Source organism: Ciconia boyciana, chromosome 13 (assembly GCF_034638445.1).
Source record: "Ciconia boyciana chromosome 13, ASM3463844v1, whole genome shotgun sequence".
Lineage (NCBI taxonomy): Eukaryota > Metazoa > Chordata > Aves > Ciconiiformes > Ciconiidae > Ciconia > Ciconia boyciana.
This window is the reverse complement of record NC_132946.1, coordinates 19556057-19581764: the sequence shown is the minus strand read 5'-3', so window position 1 is coordinate 19581764 and position 25708 is coordinate 19556057. Positions and strand designations below refer to the sequence as shown.

Here is a 25708-nt window from a genome sequence, read left to right as displayed (position 1 = left end):
GAAACATTTTAAAATTTAAAAAAGCTAGCATTTCTTATAGGTAGGGATTATAAGAAAAAAACCTATGTTTTTGCATAGGTAGTTGTCAAGTCTTGTCAGGGAAACCTCACGGCAATGCATACAGAAAACTCATGTTATGAATATGCATTGTGATGGGTTTTCTGGTAAGCTTGTGGCTGGTAGCAGTGCCACTAGAATAGCAAACCTAATTGTAATCAGCCTCCCTTAGATGCTAAATGTGCTGACAATGTTGTCATACAGAGCATACAGGCAACTTTTTAAGAATTGTCACCGAAGACAGAATAGCATAATTTAATTTTTTTTTTTTCCTGAACGTAGATGATTGCTTTTTGAGATATGTGCATGTATTCTGGCTCACTGCTGTTATTTGTAACAATAGGAATCTCGAGGTTACCTACATAAATCCCAGAAAATTCAAACCAAACAAATAAAGTCTATTTGTTTTGTAATATTTAATACCCTGTCAATTTGTAAGTAATGAATTTAGAGGTTTGTCTGGAGGGAAATCACCCCATATCAAAGGATAATCTTCCCCTACTCATAAAATTACTGACTCCTTGTGAAATCTTATGCATGTCTATGTTGGTGGGTGCAGACGAACAGAGTCCTTTGACCATGCTCTGAGATGATGGCCAGTTATCAATCTGCATTGGTCCCTGTATTGGTGGTATATGACCTATGAGCTGATAAACCCTGAAATAAGGCTTGATTTCCCCAAAGGACCTGATATCCTGAGCACAGGGCCATGTTAGTATGAGTGCATGATCTCTGGACTAGACCTGGCTTGTGTTCGGCCAGTTAAGAACAGGGGTAGAGAATGACCTTGAACTTCTCTTAACTTTTCTCTGGGCAGACATTAATGTAATCTCTGATGTTTGCCTGTGTGAACCTTGTGAAGTTCAACAAGGCCAAGTGCAAGGTCCTGCACCTGGGTTGGGGCAACCCCCAGTATCAGTACAGACTGGGTGATGAATGGATTGAGAGCAACCCTGTGGAGAAGGAATTTGGGATACTGGTGGATGAAAAACTGGACATGAGATGACGATGTGCGCTCACAGCCCAGAAAGCCAACCATATCCTGGGCTGTGTCACAAGAAGCATGGCCAGCAGATCAAGGGAGGTGATGCTCCCCTCTGCTCTGCTCTGGTGAGACCCCCCTGCAGTACTGCGTCCATGTCTGGGGTCCTCAGCACAGGAAAGACAAGGACCTGTTGGAGCGGGTCCAGAGGAGGGCCATGAAAATGATCCAAGGGCTGGAAGAACCTCTTCCCTGAAGAAAGGTTGAGAGAGTTGGGGTTGTTAGCCTGGAGAAGAGAAAGCTCTGGGGGACCTTATTGCAGCCTTTCAGTACTTAAAGGGGGGTTATAAGAAAGATGGAGAGAGACTTCTTACCAGGGCCTGTACTGATAGGACAAGGTGTAACGGTTTTAAACTGTAAGAGGGTAGGTTTAATTTGGACATAAGGAAGAAAAGTTTTACGATGAGGGTGGTGAGATACTGGAACAGGTTGCCCAAAGAGGTTTTGGGTGCCATATTGTAGGACGTTTTCACGGTCAGGTTGGATGGGGCTTTGATCAACCTGATCTAGTGAAAGATGTCCCTGCGCACACAGGGAGGGTTGGAAGTAGGTGATCTTTAAAGGTCCCTTGCAACCCAAACCATTCTGTGATTCTGTGAACTCATGGATTTTATGAAGTGCTTGTGGGTTGTTTCAAAAGTGTCCATCAGGTGTATCTAATCTGATTATTGAGATCAGATATCTGGACTTGGTCATGTTGTATTCCAGTCCTCAGAGTGGTTAACTTTTTCAGAAATTCTTGTCTTTTAGACCTTGAAAAAAAAAAATAGAAGGTGCAGTGCCAGAATCATTTGTAGAGGTAGTGCTACTCAGTTTTCATTTTTTTTTTTTCTTTGAAGGCTTTTTTAAAGACGTATCTGTCAAAGCTACAGAGTGTAAGTACATGAGGTTGAAGCAACAGTAAACATGAATTCCCAAGATTACAAAAAGCAAATGAATGTTGGTTTAGTGATTTTTTTTTTTTTACAACACTGAGTAATCCACTTATATAAGAAATTTATTTGCATATAACAGTCTCCTGCACAATTTTGTATAGTTATGGAGATTCTGAAAAGTATTTTATATTAGGGATTGTCCATAATTTACTTGACAATATGACTGAAACTTGTTTTAGTAAGTGGTAGTTTGCCTCTTTAAATATATACAGTATTGATTGAAAAATTGTTTTTGCTGCCTATTAATGCCAAAAGGGATAGTTAGCTATAGCTATCCTAATTGGAACAAGCTGACAGTCACCTGTAGCAAAGCAGACAGCGTGGCTTGATGTACACATTAGTAAGTTGATTAAGAGATGCAGTTTGTAAGCTTGACGAACTTATTTTCTTCCCTCTCTGAAGGGGACTGAAGTAACTGAATAATAATAAGTAGATATGATAATAAGTAAATATGTACTTATTATATAAGTAAATATGACTACAGATGCAAGGAACACTTAACAGCAGAAAAAGGTGGCTCTACAAAAGGCATTACAGCTGTGTGGTTTTGTGTGATAAAACCATTATTTCACATCAAATGTGTTTTTTTTTCATTTAGGCATCTCAAATTTTTATTTTAATTTGAAGTTAATTTCTCTGTTAGTTCAAAGTTTGAGCCCATATAAAGCTTATATTCAAATATGGACTAAATTCTTCCCCTGTTAGAGTAAAATGAAACAGATGAAATAAGAACAAAAGTGGTAGAATGGGTACAGTATTTTGGAACAGAATTGGAGATTTAAGAAAACTATTAAAGCATGAAATAAAGATGAAAACTACTCCAATTTTTATTTGAATGGTTTGTTGGGGTTTTTTTGTGTGGCAATAAAACTAGACCTACACAGTGCTATGGGAACGCAGAGGATTTTGAACGAGTGCGAAAGTAAAGGTGAACGGATCTCGTTGGAAATCAAATTGTTTGTGATTAGGCTAACTATACTTGTTTCTGTTTTGATGTCTGGTAGTTCATGTTGTTCTTCGTAATACCAGAGGCAAGATACAGAACTACCAACTTATTTAAAAGTGTTACCCACCTTTCTAACCTGTCTAATCAAAGGTGCTAATCTGATTTAATTTTTCTTTTTTTTTGGGGGGGTGGGGGGGAAGACAGCCTTCTTAAAGCAAAATATTTATTTTAAGCACTGACAGAATATTTGACGTAAAGAGACTTTAAAACAAGAGTCTGTTTATGTCCATTTTACATCCTGCATTGGTGTCCATTTGGTGACTCAGGCAAATCTAACTGCCATGCATATGTGTGCCTGCAGGTTCTTAACTCATGGTTTAGCTGCACAGAAGAAAAAGTCCCTTCCCCTGAAATGTGAAGAGAGTCTTTTAAACCTTTCACAGTTGTTTTTGTGTTTTTTTTAATTATTATTTGTTTTTTTCACCAGGTCTTGACATTATTTGCTAATAACTCTTGAGGTGTTTTTCTCCAGCTGTTTTTCTTTTGAAACCAAGCCACTAAGATCACACAACACAAATCCCAAAGACCATCTCTGTATATATATATTAAAGATTATTAGTGACTTCCTCCATTTCTAACACACAACTCTGAAAAGAGCATTGCTTTCAGGTTCTTTTCCATGGAACATCAGCACTTATTGAGTATTTTCATGCAAATGTAGATAACAGATAGTATGAGTTAAACTAATCTTGCATAATTTCAACAGCACAGGCTCCAAAGTGGTGACAACTGCTAAAACTTACTTTGAAAGCCCAGATATGAGACTCTAAAACACAAAATCACTCTGTGCATTATTTGACATCTTTGGAGATGAAGTACTGGAAGTAGCTTTCTGGTAAATTCTGAGTTATTTCAGAGTCCTCTGAAATAAGCCAGCACAAGCCACTGGTGAGAGATTGGTACTACCCTATGTGCACTATGAATCTACAGACTACAAGGCTCAGTATTCCTCTGTATTTTTTAAAAATACCACTGTGACCTTTTTCATGTCTGTGTAGTGCGTATTAACAAGATGATGCTGTAGCTTTATTTTTTCCCCATTTTTAACCATACTTGTTATTGTATATATAATGTGTATATATATTAGATATAATATAGCATATATATATAGTGTATATATATGATATACTTAAGCATACCTGTTAGAAATGCTTGTTTTCCTTGTACAGGTTTGCAGTCTGTGACAGCTTCTGTTATTATGGCTGTGTATGTGGATCATCGAACAGAAGCTCCCGATTCAGTTGCCTCCCCTTCTCATATTGCATGGCACCTACTTCATCCACTCCTGGCAGTTGGTTCCATCAGCACAGCATCTGGGGGCTGTGTGGATATCTACCTGGAACAGGTGAATAATCAGCAACTTTGCTTTTGGGCTTGATACCATTTTGCTGGTTTGAAACTTCATTTTTTCTATGTATATATATGCAGCCTTACTTACGCTCCTTGAATTCCTCTCTCTGGATTTTAATTACTGTCCCTGTCCCATGCTATCTAGGGCATGTGAGATTCATCAGTTACTGATTACATGTATTTTATAAAAAGGTCTTCATAAGTAAAATTGCTCTTTCAATTGAAATTTAATATTTACAGCCTTTCAGTCTTATTTGTGATGGTTACCAATTTGCTTTTTACTTCTCATAGTATGAGAATTTCAGGCGTAGAAGTAAAATGAACACATGCTGCTGCCTTTTTTTTTTTTTAAAACTCTAAGTGAATAAAATGTACTAAGAAATGTAAATAAAAAACCCCATGCCTCCACCTTGAGACTGAGCTGATTTGCTAGACTCAGCTTGTTCCATTTGAGTAGGATGTTTCCTAGTACGGTTTCTGCCTGTAGACAGATACTTCCTTTGCATACTCTAAACTTTACACAAGAGGCTTGCGTAGGACTTGGGTTTGCATAATTTTCAGGAAAAAAGTGTGCTATGTAGGGAAATGGTACTACAAGCTATCTAGCAGCAGACGTACTGGAAACATTTAAGTCTGTTAATGAGTAGCCTATAAAATGTATACTTTCCAAAGTGCATCATGAAAAATTGTAATCCAAATTTTACAAATGGAAAAATAAATACATAGAGAGGTTAAATGATTTGCCTGAAATATAATTGCAAACCATGCGTAAAGGAGTGTCTGCCTTTAAGAGCTGTTTAAGCCTTAGTTTATTCTGTGTCCTCAGTGACATGCTGCTTTTTCAAAAGTTGTGGTTTTTTTACCTTGAAATGCGCTCGAGGCCGCCTTATCCTTCATACAGGAGTAAAAGCTTGATATTTAGTGAGAGCTTCTCATGTATACTGTGAGGGAAGAATAGCCTGGAAAAGCAGCGTGAGGCAGTCACTTAACACTGCTGTGTTTTTATTAGCAATTTTTGTGTGGATGTACTGCATGTTGTAGTACGTTTTTATGCGTGTGAAATAGTTGTAAAGAGAATTTCTGTAGCCACTTCATATCTCTTGCATATCTCTGTTACATGCCAGTCCTTTATCATAGAAAAATATCTTGTTGACTGGGAAGCGAATCTGAAAGTTTAGCTGCATCTGTGTACTGAGTTTCCATTGTACTGAGCTTGCACTTTATTTCCATTTGCAGGGAGAACATGTGTCTGATGCACATGTTGAGAGGAGCTTTCAGGTCACATCACTTTCCTGGCACCCTTCCAGACCAATTCTTGCAGCAGGCTGGGAGACGGGAGAAGTTGTGATACTTAACAAACAAGACAAGGAGCACCATGCTGTACCACCAAATCATAACGCCAAAATTACAGTCCTAAACTGGAGTACAAATGGTACCTGCCTTGTGTCTGGTGATAGGGTGAGTAGCTGAAATACCAAGTGTGTGTTTGATGTGGAACACAGTGTTGCAAGCCCTGTGATGGGAAGCCATTATGGAATGGATTGGTAGGGGAAGGGATAGTTGTGGGGGAGATAAATTTCCTCGCTTTAGGTACAGATTAAAACTGTTAGGGAGTAAAATCAAATCTCAGTGTGTTAACTTTTTCTACAGTACTTGTTGCTGTTTTATCAATTTATCTTTAAATAAAAGTGTATCTAATCTCATTATGTGCTGAGCAGTAGATTAGGGTTTAAGGCTATTTAATGGATGGGATAATTGAGGCATAGGCAATTTGAATGATTTGTTCCTGTCTATGCACGAATTTTGTGGCAGACTCAGGAATAAAGCCCAGATGTCGAGAAACAAATTTCAGCTACAACATATTCATCCATAGTGAGTGCACAGCAATGCTCACTTAAGTAAAAAAACCCATGCTAGTCTCTTTTGTTCTGTTTTTATTAATACTCTAAAAATGAGTCAAACTGACTGTATGGAAAATATGTTGTGGAAATACTTTAAATGTGACAGTCTTTATTTCTTGATGAGGTTGGTTGCCCTTTTATATAGTCAAATGAGAAACTAGCTATTGAATATTTAGTATTCAGGATTAAGTATTCATAGAAGATCCTGGTTTTGCCAGTTCTTGAGTCAGCAAATGGAAAAAAAAAAGGGGGGTGGGCTTTTCTATATTTTCCCTGATATAAACTTGAGCTTGTCCAAGAATTTAAGTTCTGCTCTTTGAGAATTCTTACCTATATGAGTCAGAGGAATATACAATTTTAAATCATTGTTTGTAAAATTCTGTTGCTGCATTTGACAGAAATGCAGAAATACAAAATTGAGTCAAAAATTAATTTATCCTCTTCTTTATTAGAAAAGAGAAAATGCTGCCCAGGCAACAGAAGGTGATGCACAGTGTAACTGAGGCCTTATTTATATGGAGATAATACATTAATGTAGCCACAGCTTACGTTAACCCTATGTTTATGAACAAACTTTTTTCAAATTGATTTATTTGGTGTCAGATCACAGTAATGAAGTCATCTTAAAACAGATACAGCTGTTCTAATAGGCAAATTTAACAATTTTATAGACTCATCCTAACTGCTCCTCTGATGAGAGTATTAATCAAAGTAGAATAAGCAGTGGTTTCAAGGAAATACCTTAACGTGACAAAACAAAGCCTATGCATGTGTTGACATGAATGGTCTTCAGTTTCATGTAGTTTCAATTGCAGTAGTTGGAAAGACCAACCTCAATAGGTGGAACAGCAGCACATTTGAACTCAGAAAAGTTAATTATTGCAAAATAGCTGTGTTACTCTCTGCAGACATTGAAACACACAGCTGAGCACAGTTCAAGGTACTCCCTGGTCAATGAAATGTGGGTCCTTAAAAACCTGCAGCTGTGTGTGTAGTGGCCAGCTTGAGCTAATCAGCCTTGCTAAGAGCCCAGGCTTGTTAGGCTGTGCATGCAGCTGGTTCAGCCTCCTGTGGCTAGCTCCAAGATGGTGTCTCTGCCCAGTACTGCACTGAGTGGGCCCACTCATCCCTTGTGTTGCACATTCAGTGTCATTGTACCATGATCTGATGTGCAGCATAGGTATGTTTCATTTCCTACATATTTTCTAACAGCTTTTAAGTTTATTTTTAAAATGTTTCCCATGAAGGTTTATAGTCAGGTAACTTTCATTAGGTGAGTGCTGCCAGGGTCATACTCGGCTCATAGTAGAGGAATACCCTTAGAAAGAAGATACATATTTGGGCCCTGATCTGGTTTCTGTTTGATCTTCACTGGGACTTCATAACTGAGAGTGCTCATCTGGGAACATTCAGTCATCATAAATCTTGAGCTGCAAGAAAATTCTTTGAAAATAACTTCTTAAAGCTGGAATAGGATGCTGTGAAAATCAGAAGCTCTTAAGTTGTGTTTTAAGTAACAAGTAACATGGGTGACTTCCAGGTTTCAATCACACAAAAGAATCCTAAGGATCTAGGTGCTTTCTATAATGAAAGGCTATTTATGAGGCAAACAGCCTTTATAACAAGAAGCTAAAGCTTTGGGTTGTTAAGAATGATTGGGAAGATACAGGATACCTTAAGAGTCAATCTTATCTATAAGGCCAATGTCCTTTGTCCTTTGCCTTTTGTCCAATGTCCTTTGACCTTTTGAAAAGAGACCAGTTCTGCATCCTTTCTATAACCAGTCACACTTAGAAGAGGTAGTGAGCTTTTTTTATTTCAGATCTCATGTGTTCCAAACTCAGAACTGAGTTTGCAACTAGGTTATCTGGATGCAGGATGGGATATCTAGAACGGGACAGAAGGAAGGTCAGCAGCTTTATAAAGCTGCAGGCTTTTCCTCCGGGTTATAAATGGTGCAGGTGTTCTTAGTTGGGATCCCTGGAATTTGGTGACATTTAAAGCTGAGGGAAAAGTGAGAGGAGGAGCCAACAAGATATGAACTTTCAGATCACAGGATCCTGTGATTTCCAGAGGTAACCAGCAAACATTGTATGAACCGCAAGTGGCCTTTTGAAACAGGAGCACAGCATTTTCACAGATGCACAGCTGTGTCACATTCTTTAAGCTGTAAGAGACAGCATTGCACTTAATAAACAGTTTTGGGTGGTATAAATATTATCATCTTACTGCTGAAAATAAGTTAGAACTTTGATTCTTGATTCTTAGGAAAAAAAGAAGGAACTGTTACCTTGGAAGGCCTCAGTTGCATCTCATGTGGCTTCTAGTTAGGATTGTGAAGAGTGTTTAGAGTGTACCACTGCTCTACTAGTCTTTCAATTCTAGAAAGACTATACTCCATTGAAAACAATAACGAAAAAATAGAGCAAATTATAATACCACTGTATTGTTATCTATCTTAATGAAATAAAATGAGATTGAACCTTGATATTGCAAATTGCTGTTTTTTTCATGTAATGCTTACACAGAGGGCCTCCAAATGCAATTTGGTTCCGTAAGCACTAACATCATAACAACAATATATAATCTTAAAATTCCAGCTGTGAGGCTGTAGCGTAAGTCAGTTCATTGGCATGGTTAATGTCTATGTCATGCTGAACTGTCTTTTTGCTTCTCTGCCTTCCCCATTCTTTCCAGTCACCAGGGGTTTGCTTCTCATTCTGATCTGGCACTGCAAAATGCATGTTACCTTCAGAACCTGTGCCAGGCTCTGAGGACTAACTTACATTGACTACTGTTGAATTAATTAGCTAACCAGTCTTCCTTTCTTTAGCGTCTATGATTCTTCTAGTTACTAAGCTCTGTTTCTACAAATGAATTCTTCTTGTACTCTGAAAGAACAGGAAGGCTCCAGAAATTCTGAAATTCTTTCCTTAGATTCTCTGCATCCTGTGACTTCACATGTGTCTATAATCATATACCCATGCTTGTCTATATCAGTGTTATATGCACTTACTCAGGGATGCATATCTTATACTTTACTATCCTTTATCTCAATATCTCTTCTTTTAGCAATCAGACTACTTGCAAAAAAAAAAAAGTGGAAAAGGAGTTACCTAAACAAATATTGGCATATACTACTTGCAGAGGAAGACCAAGGCTGTTCCATTTAATTACTCTGGCAGTGTCATTTTACTAAGAATGGATATGACCAACAAGCTTTTTTCGATAACTTGATTTTAATTAGCAAATAATATAAAGTTAAAAGAGAATTTTTATTCCTTGTGGCCTCAGTTTGAGTGGGAGTAATTGTATGTGTCAACTAAATGAAAGGTGTAGCTCTGTCAATAAAATGTTCATTTTTATGTGCGCTGAGTAGCTGGAGTCCGTATCTTCATCTGTGTGCAAAGTGTAATGAATTAACTGTTACCTTTTTCTAGCATGGTGTCTTGGTTCTGTGGAGAATGGACCAGCGAGGCAGAGCGCAGGGTCGTGCCCTGCTGAAACTAGAGTATGGAAAATGTCTGTCTCACTGTGTCTTTCGACCACCCCCTCCTGGCGAGTAAGTATTGTGCCCCGTTAGAGCACTGGTAGACCACGTCTTTCTCTTGTTCCACAGAAAGAAAACCTTACTCACAGACAAACTTTTAAAAAATATATATAAAAAAAGTTGTTCTCCTAACTGTCCTTTATTTCCAAGTTCTTCTCCCACTCTAGTAGCTGGCTATTTGTGTCCTGTATGCAGCAACAGATCTTCTTCCTTTTGTCCATACCTTTCTCTGTTGCTGTTGACTCTTCTTCCTTTAGTTCTTCTAATTAGCAATGTTGCTGATTGTGAAAAGCAGAAAACACACTGAAAACACAATTATCCATGAAATTATTGGCAAGAATAATTAAATTGAAAGTCAGTTCTTAAATATTATTATTTCTTTCCTCTCCGAGCAAGAAATAGGAAACAGTGGTAGTAAAAAAAAAAAAAGAATTTTCCTTGTCTGGGCCACTTGTTTCACATCTCTGTAAAAATAATAATGCTTATGGAAAAAAAGGTGAAACAATGCAAATTAAAACTAGTATTAAATTTTTACTTTGTATCTTTTTGAGTCTGTTCTTTTTCCAATCAGTGTATGAAACATCTTTATTCTCTCTTTACAATATGTTTTATTAACGATTCATCCATTCTTTGAGATGGAAAGTACTCTGTTATGTAAGGAATTGGAAATTAGGTATCTCTTTTGGCAGGGACTTCGTACAGCTGGCAAAAGCAGCTGTGGGTGGTGATGAGAAGGCCTTGGATATGTTTAACTGGAGAAAAGCTGGAACAGGAGCACCTCTGAAAATGGGACTCCAGGAAGGACTGTCTTTCTTTATCACTTTGACAGATGGTAAGAGCAAAACCACTTTTCCAGTCTGCTGGAAATTTGTCTCCTTAGTGCTTCAAAATAGCTCAGTGCACAATAGTCCTGTTTTCATATATCCAACATCTAGAGTATATCCATATATCCATCATATTCATATATCCAACAGGATAGAGTATTCATAGGAGTTGAAGCATGTTTGGTAAGAAGAAATGAATAAAATTATTAAAATCTTAGCATCTTCAGGGTGAGTTGTCTCCTAAAGGTCACCATAGGTATTGGATTAGTCAGGTTCCCAAAGAAGTCAGTGTAAGGAAAGTGATCTCTAACACCGAAGTGTAAATAAAATTAGAAGTTGGCATTTTGTGCAAAGCTTCAAAATAATGCATGTGTTGTGGGGTTTTTTTTCTAGGAATAGGCAAATGCTGCTAGAACCTTTTAAAATAAATTATTAATTTACTTTTTCTCTCATGCTTTGAAATGAGGCTTCAGTCTAAGGAAGCAAAAAAAGTCTGAGTATCTGTTTTGTTAGTTTTCTTCCTAATATTGTTTCTTCCCTGCCATTTGTCTTTTCCTCTCCCTTTTACTGTTCTGGGTACTAGTTTTCTCCCAGCTCATTTTCTTCCTACCCCAGTTGTTCTCATGATGCCTTCTGTCTCTCTAACCTGTTAACTCTTTGGACAGGAGCCAGAATGTGTGTGACAAGTATTGTAATGAGTATGTTTCTGGTAGATGATTTGCATATGTAATCCTCTCGATTCAAGTGTTAACTACTCCGAAAAACATTTAAGTTATGCTAGTTCTGCAGCTCAATTACAGTTTGATTTGGTGTTTACAATATCAAGAATGAGACCCATCATTTACACCAGTATAGCTTCTGTATGATTGCAGGAGTGGCATTGTCCAGCTGTGTGTTTGTTTTGCAGAACAGTGGACTGTACCTTCACTTGATTTGTGAGTTACAAGCCTCTTTGCTAGATATGAACCATTTAAATGAAAAAGGGTACAGGGCACTTCTTAAATGTACAAGGAAAGAATCTTTGAGTAGCTGTGCCCGTTACAGCCTCACGTTCAAAGCAACTGTTGTGGTGGTACACAGCTCCATCTAGAGACAGACTCTGTATGCTGCAAATGGCTGTCCGCATCTTCTTTCTTGGGCCTCCTATTCAAACTTTTCAAATTTCAGTCAAATGACACTGTTTCTTTTGAGCAGTCTCATTGCCTAGGTTGATTTGGGCTTATGTATTTTGGACCCAGTTCTTAATCTAGTTAGTGATCTGTCATAACTTCAGAATCAGTTAATGTTTTCATAGGGTTTAAATGTGACCTGTAAATTTCCTGTAAAGTATCAATTCTCAGCCCAAACTTATTTCAATAAAAATGAATTTTAAAAAAAATTCTTATTGCATGCTTTTAAATATCTCAGAAGAGATTTGACTAAAGGCAATAGAGCAGCTTTTAAAGCAAAACTAAATAAACAATTAAGCTCCTCAAAAAAGCCGAAAACAAAATGAAAAAAACTCCCAAGTTTCAAACATTTATTAGTCTAGATATTTTTTGATGCTTCCAAAACACTGATCATTGTAGTAAAACAATAGATGCAATTCAAGTAATATGTTACATGAGATGCTTATCTGAAGAGAGGATACCTGAACTGGTAACAATTTTTGGAGGTTGGTTTGCAACACTTTTGCATGAGCACAAAAAATCATCTTCATTACTGAGCATTTGAGATGACTGGCACAGGTATTGGGACATAACCTGAATAGTGCAAGTCATCTTGATATTTTTACTGAATGCACCCTTGTTTGTCTTCACTGCAGACATTTTAGGTCATGAGTAGTAATCTTCTTCTGGTCCCCTTTGTATTTCCTAAACAGCATACACTTTCTGCTGCTTTTTGTCTTCTGAATATCAGAGTTCTTTGCTCTACTTAATTAGCTCAGATTTGTTAACTTTTGAGATTAGTCTCTTGTGTGACACAGTGTGAAAACTTTCTTAAAGTTACTCAGAAAGCTATAACCCTCTCCCTAACCACCTAAGTAGCTTCAAAATAGCAGGTAGTGTTATCTGTGTGATACCTGATAGTTTGTATGGTAATGTCCAAGTACAGAAGGTTAATTTAACTTAAAAACAATTTCAAATGGCAAAGAAAATCAACGGACTGTCCATTTCTTGTAAAAAGATCCCGTAAAACTGAGTTTCAGTAGATGGTTGATTACTGCAATAAACAGACATCTGTGTGGTAGAAAATGCTACATTGGAGCACTATCCCAACAATCCCCGGTATTAGTACAGACTGGGTGATGAATGGATTGAGAGCAACCCTGTGGAGAAGGAATTTGGGATACTGGTGGATGAAAAACTGGACATGAGATGACGATGTGCGCTCACAGCCCAGAAAGCCAACCATATCCTGGGCTGTGTCACAAGAAGCATGGCCAGCAGATCAAGGGAGGTGATGCTCCCCTCTGCTCTGCTCTGGTGAGACCCCCCTGCAGTACTGCGTCCATGTCTGGGGTCCTCAGCACAGGAAAGACAAGGACCTGTTGGAGCGGGTCCAGAGGAGGGCCATGAAAATGATCCAAGGGCTGGAAGAACCTCTTCCCTGAAGAAAGGTTGAGAGAGTTGGGGTTGTTAGCCTGGAGAAGAGAAAGCTCTGGGGGGACCTTATTGCAGCCTTTCAGTACTTAAAGGGGGGTTATAAGAAAGATGGAGAGAGACTTCTTACCAGGGCCTGTACTGATAGAATGAGGGGTAACCGTTTTAAACTGGTGGAGGGTAGATCTAGATTAGGTGTAGGGAAGAAAGTCTTTACTATGAGGGTGGTGAAACACTAGGTTACCCAGAGAAATTGTGGATCCCCATCCCTGGGAGCGTTCAAGGTCAGGTTGGATGGGGCTTTGATCAACCTGATCTAGTGAAAGATGTCCCTGCACATGGCAGCGAGGTTGGACTAGGTGATCTTTAAAGGTCCCTTGCAACCCAAATCATTCTGTTTTAACAAGAGAGATGAATGAAGGTATCTGTTCAGTGTTTTATTTCAGGGAGAAAATGAAGCAATGTGGGAGGAGGTGGGAGAGGAGTTTGAATTTTTTTTAAGTAGTTGGAATGTAGAGAATGATAATTTATTTGCAAGAGTTTTGGAAATTAAAACATTCTTTTTAATTAGGTACATCATATTGCCTCTTGGGTACAACATATTAGCATGGATGCTTAATGTTCATTCTTACACATTTGTGTTTTCTACTTCAGCTTTTGGGGGAAAATATTACTTCATTTCATAGGGTTTTTGATTTGTACTGATTTGAAATGCCATGTTTATATATCATATCATGTTTTGCTAAGGAATTATGTGTGTGTGTGGCATAAGAACTGTGAGATTTCAATGACTTCATTTGTTTGGGTGATTTCTGTAATACCATTTGCAGACTGCTATACTAATTCAAAGGTTTTTCACTGGGTAGACCTGTGCATGATTATTTAACCAAATTATAATGGCTTTTAAAATGTTGATATGTGCTGTAGTTGCCAAGTCGCACACTATGTTGTCAGCGTTCTTAGAAAGACACTATCCCATTTGCTTGTGAAATTAATGCAGGAAAGCTGTATTTAGTGTGTGTGGTGGAGTGTTTCTAAACAATGAAGAACTTAATATCCACAGTTTTCCATAATCTAGATGCTGCTGTAAATTGTACCAATTCTTAGCTGCCATTCTTCTTTCACAAATTGTTATCAATCCTGAACATTTCAGAAGCCATCAGTCATGCACATGTATGCAGAAAGTTTACTTTTAGTTTAAAATTATTTAAATTATGGTGTTTAAATTATTCCCCTCTGGATTTCCTAGATGGGGGAAAAAGTGAATAAGTTTTGTTTTATTGCTGTGGTCAACTATCATAGTCTGTATCCTGAGGCAAACTGGAAGACAAAAGAATTGTGATTATTTTTACCTTTTCAGCACTTTAATTATTTTATTAAGGTTGAAAGCAGCAACTTTGATGTTTGTAGCTAAAAACTGTTAACTAAAAACTATACCTTGTTTATCTGTACTACAGGTTCTGTGCATTATGTGAGTGAGAAAGGAAAGACAAGGCATGTATTGTCCACAGACAGTCTGGTCCAAAAGCTTCTGTTCATGGAGGAAAGAGATGTTTTAATTGTAATAACAGAGAACCTGCAGTTGTCCTTGCATGCAATTACTCTTGAGGGAGAGGCAGAAGAGCTCATGAAGGTAAGAGTCAGTCTACAGGGTAAAGTTGCAATATTTAATCTTTATAAGAATTTGTTAGGGTTTTTTTGATTATCACTTTTTGTGTACAAATGAATCAACTCTCATTTTTGTTTCTCAGATAATACCTTAATGAGCAAATATATCCTCATTTAGAAGTGGAATAGAGTGAAGTGTTATTGCACTTGGAAAGATGGTTTTCATCTTGCCTTCCTGTTTTTTCTTAGTTTCTTTCATTTTGACCCTATGTTAATCCTTTTACACTTCATTTACCTTGTCTTAGTGAATTATAGAAGAATTGAAAATTCCAGTATAATCAAATATTTGTTAAAATGTCTTGTGGATAAACAGTTGATAATCTGTGTCCTCGGTTTTATTAGCATCAGTCACTCAGAGCTGTCTTGTCTTTCAGATTCTAAGGAGCAGTACCTCTGCTTGGTGATACTGTCTTTGTCTGCAAATCTGAAAGACAGTTTCGTTCTCACATTGTGAAAGTGTTCTTCATGGCTGCAAAGGCTAGGAAGCTTTTAAAAAATAACAACCCAGAACTCACAGAATCACAAATAATAATGTAGCAACCCAAAAATTATTGTATAGGAACAAAAACCAAACTGACCTCACCCAGGACTCGTAATCATCTTGGCTCAAATAAAATACTGTACTTCTGGATAATACTGGTTGGGGGAATGGAACCCAAACCTTCACCTTCCTAAGATTTTTTTTTTTCTTTTTCTCTAAGATTTGAAAAGGCTGGGCACTTGTGTATTACAGGAGTGTCCACTTCTTATTAACCTTTGCTTATTTTTGACCAGGAGTAAGATTTGGTATTTCGCATTTTAAAGCAATTTTTATCAGGGTCTAAGAGAAGGTCTAGTAGTACAAGAGAAAAAACTGTTCCTTACCTAATTAATTAACCCACTACAAGGTTTCTTTTATTAAATTTATACATCATATAGTTGATGCATTTAGAGGTGATCACTGCCTGAGAAATTATTGTTCTATCTGAACTGACAGGTCTAGTTATTCTTATAATATAACTTTTTAGCCAAATTAGGCAATTCAGATGCTTACTGTCTTTCAGTGTGTTCCTCCTACCTTCTGTAAATTTATTTATTTACTTATGGTTAACAGGTGAAGTTGAGTGGGAAGATAGGTCATTCTGCAGACATCATTTTAATAGATGATAGCCTTGTTGTTACAGCACTAGGCGAGACAGTCATCAGGTAAGAATCCTGTTTTAAAGCTGTTCTGGCTGCCCATGAGAAGCGCCAGCTAAAAGGTTTATGGTCTGCAATGCAGTGAATATTTTACTGAACTGTTTTTTGGAGGGTGGTTTTTTTTTTTACCAAGAATGAAAAAAATCCCAATATTTTCTAATTTAGTTTCTCAAAATAAATAGAGAAATTAAATGAAAAATATGTTTCCTTGAGGACAAAAAGTAATTCTAGATATCTTTTTTCTCTCTAGTTATTTTATTTTGTCAGGCAGCGCTACCCAAATCTGTTCCTTTCTTGAGTGCTGTTATTGATTTCTTCTGAAAATATATCCATTTGGGACTTTTGCATGAAAAAGCCACTTTGCTGTTCTTTCCATTGTTATTATCTGATTCTTAGGATAGTCATAGCATCAGCAACAGGGGAAAAAAAGCGCTTGCTTTTCAGGATTTTTCTTTGTTACTGTAATATAAGACAAGTATTTCGCTTACTTCTATCCCTAATTCTTTAAACTAAGTATGTTACTTTACCATGCTGCTATGTTACCATGTTCTGTAGTTTTTATCTTTTTGCATCTTTTTAGAAAAAGTATTGAATTCCCCCCCCCCCCTTTACTATGACTTGCTCTGTGTGTTTCCTCTAACTTTTTTGGGGGGGATGGTGGTGTTCCATTAACATCAGAGTTCTTGAGCCTCTATCTGCTAGTATCAGACAAAATCAGCTGTTAACTTTGTGAGAATGTGATAAAGACCAAGTATCAAGAAGGAATATGTTTGATGACAATGCTTAGTTCTAGAAAATAAATCTGGAATCCAAAGGACTACTGGTTAACCAAGGAATATTCTTAAAATAGAGGAGGAAGCATAAGTAGGGAGGAGGAAAATTTCAACTAGACTTCTTTTTTTTTTTCTCTTAAAGCTGGGTTTGCTTCTGACTCCTTTTTTCATAGGAGAATATCACAAAACATGCTGTAGATTAAAAAGCCAAAGGGAAAGGAAGGAGATTGTTAAGAAATCAACATTCCAGAGGCAGCTGCTGGCAATTTAATTTTAAAAATTGAATGATCTGGGCATTATGGAAATAGCAAATTAATGCCATGTACAGTATCCTATTGACTGTGTTTAGCAAGACACCTGGAAGGAAAAGCATTGTTAACACTCTTGTTTTGTGTACCTTAGGTTCTGGGATTTGGACCGAGATGAGAACTATGTGCTCTCCCCAGATGTGCAATTTGGCTTTGAGGGAGGTGAATGTATTAACTGTGTTTCTTACTGCAGTGCTAAAGGTGAGAAATAACATGGCAGCTGTGATCGCTGTATCCTAAACCTTGTCAAACCTCAGCCTTCAGTGCCCTGTAGTAATTTCAGTCTGTCTTGTTACTCAGGGTTTCGGTAACAGCATGTGATGTAGAAGCCTTTTAGTTCAGATCAGGAGTGTGCTTTCGAAGGTACAATGAGATCATTCGATACTCACCACACTTTGTCTCAGTGTGGAGTTGTCTGCCGGCACACAAGCTGGATTCCCTTTGACACTGAACTGGTACAAGTACTCCTGGAGTACTCCAACATGTTATGGGCGTTCAGTCTACAAGCCCACACTAGAGCTAATGCAAAGTAGAACTCACCAAACATGTATAGTGTGGATGTCAGGTCCTTAAAACTGATGTTTTCTACAGAGCTACTCCTATGCATCACCTTGTTTGCCAGCACAGGCAGAGCTAGTGTCTGCTAGAATGGTTTTCAATGGTGACTTGCCCATGGTGACTACAAAACCAGCTATTTGAAAATAAATGGTTAAAATTAAATCATTGTCTGACAGATTTAAAAGATAACTTCATCTGGTAGCTTAGAAAATGGGCTTTGCCACGTGAAACTTCTCCCATTGTTTCTTCAGAAAGTTTCTCCAGTTCAGGACTAGGATGCTGGTTTGCAGGAAGGCAAAGCAATGGATGCTGCTAGAAGAAGGCTTCTCAGTACCTTAGAACCAGAGCTAGGCTGCCTGCTACTTTGTATATTATAGGTTTGGTTTTTTGAAGTTTAAGATATGAAATGCCTAAAAGGTTTGTGAATGGCAGGTCTCTTAGCAGCTGGTACTAACAAAGGGAGAATAGCTATGTGGAGGAAAGCAGCAGGATCTGATCAGAGCATACGGGCTTTGGAGGGCAAGGAGAAGTGGAAGCTACAGGCACCTACAGAACTTGAAGGAAATGTCACTCAGATAAAGGTAAGACAGGAAAGAGTCTTCTTGCACGTTAGTAGGACTTCAAAAACATTAGATGAATAGTTCATCTTTGTGAAACAGATGAATATGATTGCTGTCATACAGATATGTGCACCAGTAGAGGCTGGTCCTCCTCCAGGAGAAGGAGGAAAAGCCATCAGGATCAAGTAACTTTTAAAATTGAAATGGGCAGAAATATTACCTGTTTGTAGCTATTCTGTTACACGCAGGGTTGAAATGCTCAACAAGATAACACACTGAAATGCAAATACATCTCTCTGGGAGAATTGGCAGTCATGGCATCCTTAAATCCCAACATTTCTCCATTATATGTCTCATTGACAAACCCTGTAGATTCAGCACCCTGAAATTATTTTCTGGAAAAGATAGATTGTCAGAAATGTCAAATTTACCTAAATTTATTAAAATAGCAAGCAAGAAAATCTGATTAAATGCATGACTTTATTTGTAGATAATTTTCTTTTTAGTCACTTTCTCAGTGTAAAGTTTGCTTTTTACTGGTAGCTGCAAAAATAAAAAGATGTATTTGCAACCAGATATTCTTTAGTGAGAAGATGTGCCGTTTAGAAGGGAATGCTGTATTTTTACACATGAAATGATGTGTTCAGCTGCTTTTTTGTCAGAAAGTGTTTCTTGTTTGCTAGATGTTATTTTTGTGCATGACAGTGTCAGACTAGATGTGGATGATAAGTTTTCTCTTACAAATTTGCAAAACCAATGCTTTAAAACATTTCTACTGCTATTTACAATATTTTTAATGCTGAAGGCTGTGACAATACATAGTGTTATAATATTTATTTTATAACCCATTGTCTGTTAAGTGTCAGGGTGCAGCATTTTTATTTGAAGTATTTTCATTTATCACAGTAAGCTTAAACACTGTAATTCTACACTTATTAGCATTTTGATATATGCAAAAGAGAAATGCTGAGTGTTACAATTGTAAATTTAAATTAAAGTTTTACACTAACAAACAGTTAGCTTTTTTGACTACCACCATTCTGCTAAAAGGCAAAGCTTGTGCTATTAGGTTCTCCAGTATTTTTGTTTTGTTTGTTTGTTATACCCTATTATTAATTTTTTTCCAGGTTTTTTAGAGTTTGTTAGATTATTCTGTTGCTGTCCTTAATATGTGAGAACAATACCTGTTATTTTTCAGAAGGAATGAAAATCAAACAAATATATCTGGTGCCTTTCAAGAGAACGTAACTTTGTTTTCTTTTATGTTTTTTATGTTCTTTATGTTCTTTTATGTTTTCTTTAAGTTTTCTTTTATGTTTCCTTTTATTCTGTTTTCACATAAGAATGGAAAGTATTTAAAACGCAACGGCATTTGCTTGCTCTGGGTTGGCATATAGCGCGAGGGTCTGTGTCAGAGTTCTAGTTACAAAATTAAAACATAAGTACTATTAAAGTGGAGAACCCAAATCTTTTGTTAAGATGCTTCAGTAACAAAAGGTCCAGGATATAGGAAATAGTGTGTGCCATTAGTATATCATACATCTGCTAATAAGTTGAGGGAAGGGAAGAGATATAGGTGTTTATGTCAGCTTGACCATTCAAGTATTTTCCAGATAACAGGATATGGAGTGCTGTCCAGAAATAGCACCTTGTTCCCAATGTTTGTTAGCATAAACAAAAGCATTGCCAAACAATTGCCAACAATCACTGCATTTTTATCTCATGTTATAAAGCTGTCTTTAATTATGGAAACTCTAGATTATTTTTTATTGTAATCCCTGGATTCCAAATAATATTTTGTAAAAGATTTTAAAAATTGTTACATGTGGAATCTTTTGGTAATTCCTACAAAAGCCTTTTCCTATATTACCATGAAAAACTCAGAATAGAAAGCCTTATACCATGGTGAGGTCAAAGGGCAGCAATAACTTCATTTGACTCCTTGCCAACCTCATCTTTTTTCAACCTGATATGGTGGCTTCAAAAGGGAGGTGGTTGGGAAATGCACTCTAGCTCATCTGTTGTGCAGCGTAGTATCTAGTTAATTGTAACTAAGCGCCATTAAAAAGAAAACCCCCCAAAAAACTGTGCAAAATAGTTTTATTTCTTAGATCATGCTCTTGAATAAAATGAAATTATTTCCAAACACAACTATTTAAATCAGTGTTGTTGGAAAGTATAGCCGCAGAAATATCAGTATGTCAGGAAATTAATATGAAACCTCAAATAACTTTGAGGGAAATAGAGACCTTAGAGACTTGGCATATCCCTAGAGTTTATAGAGCTTATCAATTGTGCAAGGACAGAGAAGTTCTTGGACTTCAAAGGGATTTTCTGCAGCTCTAAGAAACTTCGTAATTTATCTAGCCCATGAAAGCATGTCTGTATGAATAGATAATCTGGTAGATTTAATCTCTGGTAGATTAAAAAAAAAAAACCACACACAAAAAACCAAGCCCAAACCCCTCTGCATGTTCCTTGGCCCAGCCCTGAGGGAGCTCCTATGCTGAAGCTATGCAGTGAACTATGGACTGTGCTTATCACGGAGCATTATCAATGGTGTGTAGTAGCTCAGGATTAGTACCCCTGCACCCCCACACATAGTTATAGCTTTCAGACTGGAGTTTGGATCGCTTGTGGCTAATGTGGTATGTGTGAAGAGTTCGTGTGTAGTCAGCTGGTTGCCACAATGCTTTCTGACAAGAATCATCCTTTGGTAGGAATAAACATAAATAATGTCAGACACGCTTGTTTAACTGTGAATATAGAAAGAAAGAATGAAAATGGGAGCATTACTTTCTCTTTAATAATAGAATTCATCAGCTACATGTTAGAAACTGTGTCTTTGCAAGCCGTCTTGGAAACAGACCTTATCTTTCTCCCATTGAATTTTGTCAGGTATTTTCAGTTTTAGAATTGCTCTGCATAGGTGCTCTTTTTCAGTCTTAAAAGGAGGGAAAGATAACCTTCATAGAACTCATTGAAAAAGGGATAGCTGGAACATGGAGATTCTTCCAGGAGAAGGGTGTTGGAAGCCACCGTGTTGCTAGAAGGCTATGACCTAGTTGCCATTACTGAAACTTGGTGGGACAAATCCCATGACTGGAATGGGGCTATTGATGGCTATAGGCTGTTCAGAAGGGACAGGCGAGGAAGGAGGGGCAGAGGCATTGCCCTCTATGTCAAGAAATGGGTAGATTGTGAAGAGCTGTCTCTGAAGAATAGCCACGAACAGGTTGGAAGCTTATGGGTAAGAATTAGAGACCAAGGCAACAAAGGAAACGTTGTGGTTGGTGTTTACTACAGGCTGCCCCATGAAGGGGAGCCTATTGACGAAGGGTTCTTACTCCAGCTACAGGAGGCATCACGCTCGCAGGCTCTCATCCTTCTGGGGGACTTCAACCACTCTGACATCTGCTGGAAAAGTAGCACGGTGAGCTGTAGGCAATCCAGGAGACTCCTGGAATGCACTGAGGATAACTTCTTAAGCCAGGTTATAGACAGCCCTACCAGAGGGGATGTGTTACTGGACCTGTTGGTCACCAACGCAAGTGAGCTAATTGGTGATGTCAAGATTGGAGGCAGCCTGAGCTGCAGTGATCATGTACTAGTGGAGTTCACAGTCTTGAGGGATATGGGTCAGGCAAAGAGTAAAGTCTGGATCCTGAATTTTAGGAAAGCAACTTTCCAGCTGTTCAAGGAGTTACTCAATAGGACCCCCTGGGAAACTTTCCTCAGGGACAAGGGAGCAGAATAGAGCTGGCAGATCTTTAAGGACACTTTCCATAGAGTGCAAGAACTTTTGATCCCCAGGTGTAAGAAATCAGGAAAGGAAGCACAAGACCAGCATGGATGAGTCGAGACCTGCTGGTCAAACTAAAGGGCAAGAAGGAAATGCACAGGTGGTGGAAGCAGGGGCAGGTATCCTGGGAAGAGTATAGGGATGCTGCCCAGTTGTGTAGGGATGGGGTTGGGAAGGCTAAGGGGCAGCTGGAGCTGAACATGGCAAGGGATGCAAAGAATACTAAGAAAGGCTTCTATAGGTATGTCAGCCAGAAAAGGAAGGTCAAAGAAAGTGTACCTCCCAAATGAACACAACTGGCAAACTGGTAGCAATGGACAAGGAGAAGGCTGAGGTACTCAACAACTTTTTTGCCTCAGTCTTCACTGGCAACCTCTCTTCCTACACCTCTCAAGTGGATGGACCTCAAGGCAGGGACTGGGGGAGCAAAGTCCCTCCCACTGTAAGAGAAGATCAGGTTCGAGACCACCTGAGGAACTTGAACATCCATAATTCTATGGGACCCGATGAGATGCATGCCACAGTCCTGAGAGATTTGGCTGACGTAGTTGCCAAGCCACTCTCCATGATATTTGAAAAGTCACAGCAGTCAGGTGAAGTCCCTGGTGACTGGAAAAAGGGAAACATTGCACCCATTTTTAAAAAGGGTAGACAGGAGGACCCTGGGAACTACCGACCTGTCAGCCTCACCTCTGTGCCTGGGAAGATCATGGAACAGATCCTCCTAGAAGCTATGCTAAGGCATTTGGAGGACAGGGAGGTCATTCAAGACAGCCAGCATGGCTTCACCAAGGGCAAGTCCTGCCTGACCAACCTAGTGGCCTTCTATGAGGGAGTGACTACATCAGTGGACAAGTGAAGACCTACAGATGTCATCTATCTGGACTTCTGTAAGGCCTTTGACATGGTCCCCCACAACATCCTTCTCTAAATTGGAGAGATATGGATTTGATGGATGGACTGTTTGGTGGATGAGGAGTTGGTTGGATGGTTGCATCCAGAGGTGGTCAATGTAGTGGTCAATGGCTCAATGTCCAGATGGAGATCAATGACAAGTGGTGTCCCTCAGGAGTCTGTACTGGGACCAGTACTGTTTAATATCTTTATCAATTACATAGACAGCGGGATCGAGTGCACCCTCAGCAAGTTTGCGGATGACACCAAGCTGAGCAGTGTGGCTGACACGCCTGAGGGATGGGATGCTGTCCAGAGGGACCTGGATGAGCTTGAGAAGTGGGCCCATGTGAACTTCATGAGGTTCAGCAAGGCCAAGTACAAGGTCCTGCACCTGGATCAGGACAACCCCTGGTATTAATACCTTGTTGGAGCAGGTCCAGAGGAGGGCCACAAAAATTATCAGAGGGGTGGAACACCTCTCCTATGGGGAATGGCTGAGAAAGTTGGGGTTGTTCAGCCTGGAGAAGAGAAGGCTCTGGGGAGACCTTCTTGCAGCCTTTCAGTACTTAAAGGGGGCTCATAAGAAAGACGGGGACAGAGTTTTTAGTAGGGCCTGTTGCAATAGGACAAGGGGTAATGGTTTTAAACTAAAGGAGGGGAGATTCAGACTAGATATAAGGAAGAAATTTTTTTACGATGAGTGTGGTGAGACACTGGAACAGGTTGCCTGGAGAGGTGGTTAAATGTGCCATCCCTGGAAACTTTCAAGGTCAGGTTAGACGGGGCTCTGAGCAACCTGATCTAGTTGAAGATGTCCCTGCTCACTGCAGGGGGATGGACTAGATGATCTTTAAATGTTCCTTCTAACTCAAACTATTCTATAAGGGGAGAAGTGTACTTTTGGACCCCTTTATTTATCCATCTGATTTAGCACTCTTTTCTAGGGAATTTGAACTACATTGACTTAAAGGGCTATCAAAACTGCAGAAAAGAATATGGTAGTCAAAAAAGAAACTACGCATGCAACTTGCTTTTACAGATTGCAGCATTGTTTAGCCCTTTAAATATGTGATGCTCTCTTGCAGTAGTAAATGTAAGGTGGTGCATTAATACCTTAGGAAAGAAAAGTGGTTTTAATTTAAAAAACAGCTCCTCCCTTAGACTAAGGGAGTCTGAGTAGCTGGGTAACAAGCACAGTAGTTTTAATATGTAATAATTCCTAGTCATTGGCTATAGTTGTACTTTGATAGTAGGACTTTGTATATGCGTAAAAATGTTTATTTTATCCTACCCCTTGTCATCTGTATTGGGACATTGCTGTGACTGTTCAAGATCCTAGATGAAATTGTGTTGTGCCTTTTTTTCTTTTCTTCTCCCCATTTTGTGCAGTGGGGCTCCCGAAAAAACCTACTGGCAGTGAACAACATCAGCTCTGTGGTGATACTCAGTGAGCAGGCCATGTTGTCTCATTTTCATCAGCAAGTGGCCATTGTACAGGTGTCTCCCAACCTGTTTAATGTCACCTTCTTCAGCACAGGAACCACACACAGTCTTCGTGTTGATATGAATGTTAATGGAGTCTTCGCTACTAAGGTTAACTGGGGTTTTTCATTTATTTGCTTGATCGTTTGCCTAGTTAGGTGTTTAGACACCAAACTTTCTAAATCTTTAATATAACACTTCTTTGATATTCAATTTATTGTGCAATGGAAGTATTGTTATGGTGGTAGCAATGATGCTGTGGTGGACCTGATTGTCAGATACCACAGTGACTCAGTAATTCTCTGGGTGCTGACCAGAGAACTTTTGGGTTACCAAAACCCTTCCAACTCAATATACAGAGGAACTAGTGAATGGTGGCTATTGTGTGGAAGGTCTTGCTGTGTTATTGCATGAATTCCTGTATGATTCCAAAAGAAACTGAATTCTTTTGCTTTTTTGATTGGTTTAGGATGCTGTAGTATTCTGGAACGGGAAGCAAGTTACTGTCTCTGAGTGCTCAGGAGATACCTTCAGAAGTGCAGGTAGGACTTGGAATACTGATCAGAGTTGCAGTGGTTCTCTTCCTCCAAAGTTATATGTTATCTTCATTCATGATAGCTGATGGACTGTAATCATTAGCGTTAATAATATTTTTCACTTCACACTTATTAGATTCATATTCCCATTTTGCAGAATAGAAGGATTAGGGTATAAAAATCATCAACAAAACCAGAACTCAAATGCCAACTCCTACATCTGTGCTTTATTCACTAAATATGCTGGGATAAAATGTGTGGGTTAATCTCAGAATATGTTGGTATTCCTGGATATGAGTAGCAGCGCAGCAACAGAGGTAAAACGGAAGGTGATGTGCATCTGTAGGCATAAAATTAAAATATATACCCTCTTAACCTCTGTTCAGCTACAATCCAATCCCGGAAGTACCTAAAGACTAAATGTGCTTCATTCATAGAGTTCCTAAGGCATCCAGGTGTGTGACTGGCCTTGACAAAACCAAGTTGCTGTTTCCCACAGATTAGATGTATACCTGACTGTCACACCTAGAATTGAAAGGTATCCTCGGAGCTAGCATATCATATAGGGCCTTGCACAAAACATGATATGAGGATAAGGCTGCCTCTTCTTATCTTTTAAGTAAATCATTCCAACAGTTGATCAAGAACAGAATTTTTTCCTACTTTTGTAGCCATAGCTCCTGTTGCCTTCTACAGAT

General features: G+C 38.6%; 1 protein-coding gene across 5 annotated transcripts in view; it reads left to right on the top strand.

Annotated features, from left to right (window-relative positions):
• The window catches only part of IFT140 (intraflagellar transport 140), a 91904-nt gene that overhangs the window by 4359 nt on the left and 61837 nt on the right, over positions 1–25708 (top strand). For 4 of the 5 annotated variants that reach the window (XM_072877792.1, XM_072877791.1, XM_072877794.1 and 1 more), the window contains 10 exons: positions 4210–4385; positions 5627–5848; positions 9732–9853; positions 10531–10673; positions 14705–14880; positions 16009–16100; positions 17270–17376; positions 18166–18314; positions 24382–24585; positions 24944–25016. In XM_072877792.1, coding sequence (XP_072733893.1) covers positions 4239–4385; positions 5627–5848; positions 9732–9853; positions 10531–10673; positions 14705–14880; positions 16009–16100; positions 17270–17376; positions 18166–18314; positions 24382–24585; positions 24944–25016 — 1435 coding nt within the window. In that variant the 5' untranslated portion in view covers positions 4210–4238. The remainder of the gene's footprint in view (positions 1–4209; positions 4386–5626; positions 5849–9731; positions 9854–10530; positions 10674–14704; positions 14881–16008; positions 16101–17269; positions 17377–18165; positions 18315–24381; positions 24586–24943; positions 25017–25708) is intronic. The other variant, XM_072877793.1, reaches the window with a different exon arrangement.